The sequence below is a fragment of the Hoplias malabaricus genome, chromosome Y, assembly GCF_029633855.1.
Source record: "Hoplias malabaricus isolate fHopMal1 chromosome Y, fHopMal1.hap1, whole genome shotgun sequence".
Lineage (NCBI taxonomy): Eukaryota > Metazoa > Chordata > Actinopteri > Characiformes > Erythrinidae > Hoplias > Hoplias malabaricus.
Window position 1 is genome coordinate 19,871,839 of NC_089820.1, and position 6,890 is coordinate 19,878,728.

At 38.3% G+C, this 6,890-nt stretch overlaps 1 protein-coding gene across 1 annotated transcript; it reads right to left on the minus strand.

The window, feature by feature from the left end:
- Nucleotides 1-3,000: 3,000 nt before the first annotated feature.
- On the minus strand, nt 3,001-5,733 carry LOC136679666 (cytochrome c oxidase subunit 7C, mitochondrial-like). The gene is made up of 3 exons (XM_066658315.1): nt 5,575-5,733; nt 4,047-4,184; nt 3,001-3,094 (listed from the first exon to the last, which is right to left on the minus strand). The coding sequence occupies exons 1-2, from the start codon at nt 5,647-5,649 to the stop codon at nt 4,068-4,070; spliced, it is 192 nt and encodes a 63-aa protein (XP_066514412.1). The 5' UTR covers nt 5,650-5,733; the 3' UTR covers nt 3,001-3,094; nt 4,047-4,067.
- Nucleotides 5,734-6,890: the final 1,157 nt, after the last annotated feature.

Consider the following 6,890-nt stretch of genomic DNA (forward strand, 5'->3'; position numbering starts at 1 on the left):
CTCCTCCTAAACTGGGTGGAGTTTCAAGAGTGTGTTCCCACCTTGTGGCCAAAGATTCCGGGTAGATTACGGGCCCACCGCAACCCTGAACTATCCAAGCGGTTACAGACAATGAAGGAATGAGTTTTTTTCATTGTACAGTGAGGATATATTAAGGAGGCTGGAAAATGGTCATCATGTGAAAATTTACTGGGTTTGTTTTTGTTATATAACTCACAAAAACATAAGTGGACCACAGTGCAGGAGCAGGCCCACTTGAAAACATGAAATTTCACAGACATACTTCTTTTCCTAAGACTTCATGCAAGGATAAACAATAATAATTTGTCAGCCATAACAATGACATGATATGTTTTGGTAATCCATACTAAAGTCCTGCTCAGTAGACAGCTACCGAAATGAGGCAGTGCTCATGTACTTTTCATGGGTTGTTGCTGCAGTGTTGCAGTTCTGTCGACTTCCAGAAAAGAGGGCCATGGAGCCTAATTGGTCTTTACGTACCAGGAGACGAGCAGAAATCTGGGATGTTTGTGTCCCCTCGGAAAAGTCTGGGACAGGAGACTATATAATTGGGGCAATTTTGTCTCCATAACTGGTTTGGCATTCTCTTCCCCAACCTCTGTTCTTTGAAGTTACTCGCATGATCGTGGCTTGTGAGAAGGAAATTACGCTCCAGTCATTTTCTCCGCATGGGTTTTCTGGAGCAGGGACGAGAATGATGTTATTTCCAAATGAAGTGTTCTTCAGGAAAAGAAATATGAGGCCAATTTCCTACACTAAAGTAATGAAAGGCAGATCCAGGAAAGGCCTAATAGAAAACAGAAAACACAATCAAATGTAATCCAGGTGGAGGAGAAATTCTGGGAGTGATTCTATACTCTGATCAGCAGCTGGGAGAGAACTACATTCTCAGTGTACATTCTCAGTTTTAATCTCAGAACAGCCTTCAGTGCTGGGACAGCAGCAGAGAACAAGTGCCTCTCTGAGAAAGTACATTTACCTTTTAAATTGAGATTTTAATTGTGTTTTCAGCTTCAGACAGAAGAATGACATACTATTCCCATTTGAAATCAGGAATATTTCAAATTTGAAAAGCTTCCCTTTTCGTTTCTTCCTTTAAAACTTTTACAATGATTTCATCTATCGTTTGTACCTTTAGCACTTTTCTTTGGTTATCTTTCACTTTGGGTTATGAATGAGTATATTTTTAAACAAAAGAGCAAATAAAAAATGTGTTTTTACACTTTTGAAAATAGATATAAGTGGCCAAAATAATGAGTCACTTTTGAAAAAAATACCATTACATTAAAATGACATCCTTACTCATTGTCCATTTTATCAGCTAAACTTAATTGATAAGTACACTTTGTAGATCTATTAGTCTATCTTATGCTCTGCATAACCTGTCAGACCCCTGGAGGTGTGTTAGCATGTGCTGAACTGATACAAGTGGATCAGACACAGCAGTGCTGCTGGAATTTTTAAACTTTGCTCTTTATTAAACAAAAATCTTGTTGGTCCTGCTTGCAGATGTGAAGTTGGAGAGAGCAGCCCATCAGTTTCTACAAGTACATTGTCTTATAGTGCTTCATCAGTGGTCACAGGACAATGCCTGCTGGATGCTATTGGCTGTAAAATTTCAGATGGTGTATTTTTCTTAGTACCCCAGTAACACTGTTGTGTTCAGAGTTCAGAATTGCCCTGCAAATTTTAAAAAATTCCCAATCCCAATACATCTAATCCAACCTATCAGGTAGCTCTCAAATCTTTATGAAGCTGTGATCAGATATGTTGATATAACTACCTCATTAGCAAATTCTGGGTGTTTAAAATTGTTTAAAAATGACGTTTAAGTTAAACAAGTAATACATGAGGATGTTAGCCATACTAAAAAATGTAAAGGTCCTAACGGTTTTTCTAAGGACTAATTATACAGTTTGAAAGAACACTGGCCCTTTCCTCAAGGACCACACAAGACCTCTCCTATTTTTCAATTTCAGGTCTACTTCTGCATGTATTTTTCATACTGCCATCCCATTATGTGGTCACACTTCATTTGCATGAGGAATATGTGGGCCATAAGCCATATTGAAGTAGGGCCAGCACATATAGGAGGGCTGTTTCCTGTCAGTTGCCACTATTGAAGAAGCAGTGTCTTACCTGCCGACCCAAACAACATTCAGCCATAGCAGCCTAAGCAGACTACAAAAGAGCTTGATCCATAGTCTGTTTTACAAGCCCTTAAAGACTGGACATTTACCTTTTTGTCAGCTTTTTTATGACCCATATGTTCTTGTCCTTTTACAACTGGACCAAATACCTTGTTACCCCAACTATAGACAGCCAGGACATAAACAGGCAAAAGGCTATACCCAACATGGCAGGCCTTTACTTTCCAAATATTACCCTGCCACTTTCATCGCCTCCCTCCTGCTGCTTTGTTCTTGGATATTTATAGCTTCTGGCAGCGGAAGGTTAATTGAACCGAAATGGGTTGCTTGCTGGAATTCGACAGCAGAGCCAAAGCGCATGCAGAGGGGAAACAATACCCATCTGAAAGGCTTTCAGACTTGCAACCACTGGACTACTGATACGTGATCTGAATTTAAATTGACATGCCCATTTGAACAGTATGTGTGGTAACGTTATCTTGTTATGGAATGTCTTGTTTCATTTACATTACACACAAACTCAGCTGGAGATGTCAGAGACATGAATGTGTTAAATGCATCAAAAACCTGCTACTAATGTTAGTATGGCTTTCAGCCATAGGCACACTGACTAAAAGCTTCCAATAATATAATTTCTGTAGAAACACAATGATCCACAACCTCCAAAATTACGCATTAAAAACCCCATTCCTTGTAAAAGCAGGCTTCATTTATAGGGGGGGGGGGGACACTTATCGAGACAACGGGATCTATGTGTTCGAACCACTTAAACAGGCTGTGGTTAACTGGTTAACTTGATGGATTGTGAAGGAAGGAAGTGAGAAAATACTGTATGTAATTTGTCATTTTATTTACAAATAACATTAGGAGAACCACATCTGAAGAAGTGATAACAGACGTTCTGGGTGAGGATTCACAGCAACCTGCAACACACAACAGAAGCAACAGAATATTATTAGTATAAACAAAATAAAACACACAACATTATGTCACATATACTATGTAATAAACATCAATAACATTAAGCTGAAACATGTTTTCCCAGCTCTAATGAATATTACAAAAACATCTTTAGAAAATAATATTCGTGGTAATGTTATCTTATCTTATGTGCTCACACACATCAAATTCCCGTAGAGGTGTATTACCCAAAACACTGGCACTGGGGGCACATTGCCCTGCACATTAGAGTATATCAAATAAACAGTTCATTAACAAACTTGTACTGGCTGTGTTTTAAAGCTGTAGAATTATTGTCACTGTATTGTGCTAGCTTATTTTTAACCCAAAATTCACCTGTTTCTCTGCATACTTTATCCCCATTTCACCCAGGTCTTCAGTGATCCAGACCATAACTGGACCACCACAACAATCTCAATATGACACTGACAAGGTGGTGGTATGTTAGTGTGCGCACTGGTGTGAGTGGATCAGACACATCAGTGCAGCTGGAGCTTTTAAAGCCCTCAGTGTCACTGTTGGACTGAGAATAGACCACAATATATCCAGCCAAAAGCTTTCTGTGTCTAATGATAAAGAACTAGAGGAAAATCAACACAAGTTGTGACAACATTCTCTCTGAATTTACATCAAAACCAACGAGGGGTGTCTAACAGACAGGGTAGTGAGTGAAGAGTGTTTAAACACTACACACTAACATACCACATCAGTGTAAATGCGGAGAAACAGGTGGACTACAGTCTGTAATTGTATAACTACAAAGCGCTCCTGTACAGTCAGTGGAGCTGATAAAAAGGACAATGTGTGTGGACACACAAAGGTAGGAGTTAATAAATAATCCAGTGATCAAAGCAATGGTTGTGTGTTGTTAAGCCCCTTTTAATGAAGCCACCCCAAATATATAAATACATTTACCAAGACAGACTGGTAACAGCTTCACTTCTTCAGGAGCTGATGTCTGACAACAATGAAGGGCAAAGCAAAACCACTGCCGAAAAACACCACCATCATACCCAGTAGCCTCCACTTGTTTTCTACTGAGAATGGCAGATTCTGAAAGAGAGAAAAATCACAGTGAGTTACGAACATACATATAATCCAAACCTAAAAACGTAATATTTCAATTTCACAAGCATCTTCGACAGCATTTAAAGGACACTGGTAAAAACATACATTAGATTTTCATTAAAACATGAAAGTGAAAGTATGTTGCAGTTTTATTCTTATAAAGTGCAGATTGAAGAGTATTTTGAGTGTTAAAAAAAACAGAATGGTGAGGTTTTGCTTAGTTTTCCCAAATAAAGAAATGAAAGGCAAGTCAACGCTGACAGTATTGTGACTTCAAACATTTACTTTTATTGTGACCTATGAGTGTTATGTAAACATATGTTTTAACAGTCTCTAAAACATTGATATATACTTTGCTTTCACTAACTCACCTCACCCATTATGAGAGCAACATTTCACTATTAGGAAAACTAGCTAACAGTAATGTGTGTATATTGCATGGTGTACACATGGTGTACTTTGACTTGGAGATTAAAAAAATAAAAACTAACATATTTTTGGAAAAAAATGTTAAAATAAAGCATAATTACATCTCTTATATTAGAGACATAGTTATATATAAAATATTAGAGAAACAAATGACATGCTACTCTACTAACCTTGAAATTCCCACCTAACAGTAGTATGTATGGGGAGTCATTTGACATTAATTTGTCTAATGTTTAATAAAAAAGGAACGTTTAAATAACACTCAGTTTCAATATGTACTTTCAATTTCTGACACTTAAAATCTGGCTAAGCAACTGGAATTTCCAAGGCATGTACAAACTAATCAAGCACAATAGCCATGTTGAGTAACAGCTCCCGACTCCATTAGTAGTGCACGGTATACATCATCACTTTACATCTGTTGTAGTACTTATTTTCATAACCTGTTAAGTGCACTATGCGGAGACTATGACAAGGTTTGGGACAGAGTCGGTTAACATTATAGATAACATTCTGTGCCTTTAGGGAGATAAAAGTATTTTGATATAGAACTCTAAATAAATGACCAACTATCTAGCTACTGGTTTACTGTACGTAATTTAAACTAAGACGGGTGTAACTTAATGACGTTAGCATAGGGCAGTTAGCTTATAAGCTAATATCTACCATTCATTTCCTTAACCGCCAACGTTTAAAATACTCAAAAACAAGCGCCGTCTCATTTGCCCAGCTCCAGCTGTATTTACCATAAGTACAAATGAAAGCTAACTAATGTCCAGTATTCACTTTTGAAAGAAAACATTGAGGAAAAAATCAACATGAACTGAGTATGACCTCCAAACAGACTGCAGCTCTGAGGAAGGCCTACAACAAGCGGCTAAATCTAACGAGCCCTACAACCGCACAGAAAAATATCACAATCCGGTTAAAATGGAGTTAGGGTTACCTGCCCGGGTCCCTCAGCGTAGTGAGAGGAGCGCAGGGCGGAGGTGGCGAAACGGCGAACGGCTTGTCCGAGCATGGTTCAGTGTGTATTAACAGCGCTGAAAGGTGCCCCGCAGTTGTACTCACAGAGACAGCGACCTTGTTAAAGCGGAAAGAGGAGGAGCACAGACTCATGGGTAACACAGCCCCGAGTTCTTCTGGGAAGTGTAGTTCCATAACACTGCTCGGAAAAATTCAGTAATTCCTATTTTGATTGTAAGAAGTAGGAGAGTAGTCTAAACTCCGAATATATATTTGATCGAAATAAAAATCACTGACCACAAAAACAGAAATTTTTAAAAACTGACACAAACGCATATTAATACAGCTTCAAGTTCTGCCTTAAATAATACAGCAGTTACATTCTGTAAAACATGTGTTGCTAATGTTCTGTTCAATTTCTGTTATATTCTCTTTATATTTTTTAATCAAGTTTAGTTTTGTAACATTTTCATTCTTTGTTTAATATCATGCCCTCCCGTATTTAGAGTTAGTTCCATCTACAGCAAATGCCAACCTATGGAGCAGGAATAGAGCAATGTCCTTATTTCTGTTTGTATCTCTGTATTTCAATGGTTGGTGGTCTATTTGCTGTCTAAAAAACTCCACATTCCTTTTCTATGCCATTACCAAAGAGAAAAGGCATTATTATTTTGGACCAAAACCTTTTTTTTTTTTTTTTTTAATTTTGCAAGTCGTATTTAAATGGCCAAAACAGAACTAAAGCTAAAGTTTAGGCTGTCCTTTGGACAGAAATATTATCCATCCATCCATTATCTGTAAGTGCTTATCCAATTCAGGGTCACGGTGGGTCCAGAGCCTACCTGGAATCATTGGGCGCAAGGCGGGAATACACCCTGGAGGGGGCGCCAGTCCTTCACACGTCAACACGGACATTTTTGAGTCGCCAATCACTGTGGGAGGAAACCGGAGCACCCGGAGGAAACCCATGCGGACACGGGGAAAACACACCAAATCCTCACAGACACCTGGAAACGAACCCACAACCTCCAGGTCCCTAGAGCTGTGTGACTGCGACACTACCTGCTGCACCACCGTGTCACCCCCAGAAATATTATTGTAAAGGAAAAAATTGTAAAGATATACAGTGTTATGAATATGTTTGTCAAACTCTGTCTTAAGTAAGCTTTTACTCTGAATAAATAAAATAATTATTTGAATCAACAAAACCTTGGTCTTCTCAATCTTAGAAATTTTGATTTTTACATGAAATGAACAAAATTTCATTAATTCACACATTATCTGTAAGCACTTATC

Coding starts and splice junctions, on each gene's coding strand:
- LOC136679666 (XM_066658315.1), bottom strand. CDS start 5,649: ATGCTCGGACAAGCCGTTCGCCGTTTCGCCACCTCCGCCCTGCGCTCC. Junction 4,185..5,574: donor ACGCTGAGGGACCCGGGCAG/GTAACCCTAACT, acceptor TCTCTCTTTCAG/AATCTGCCATTCTCAGTAGA.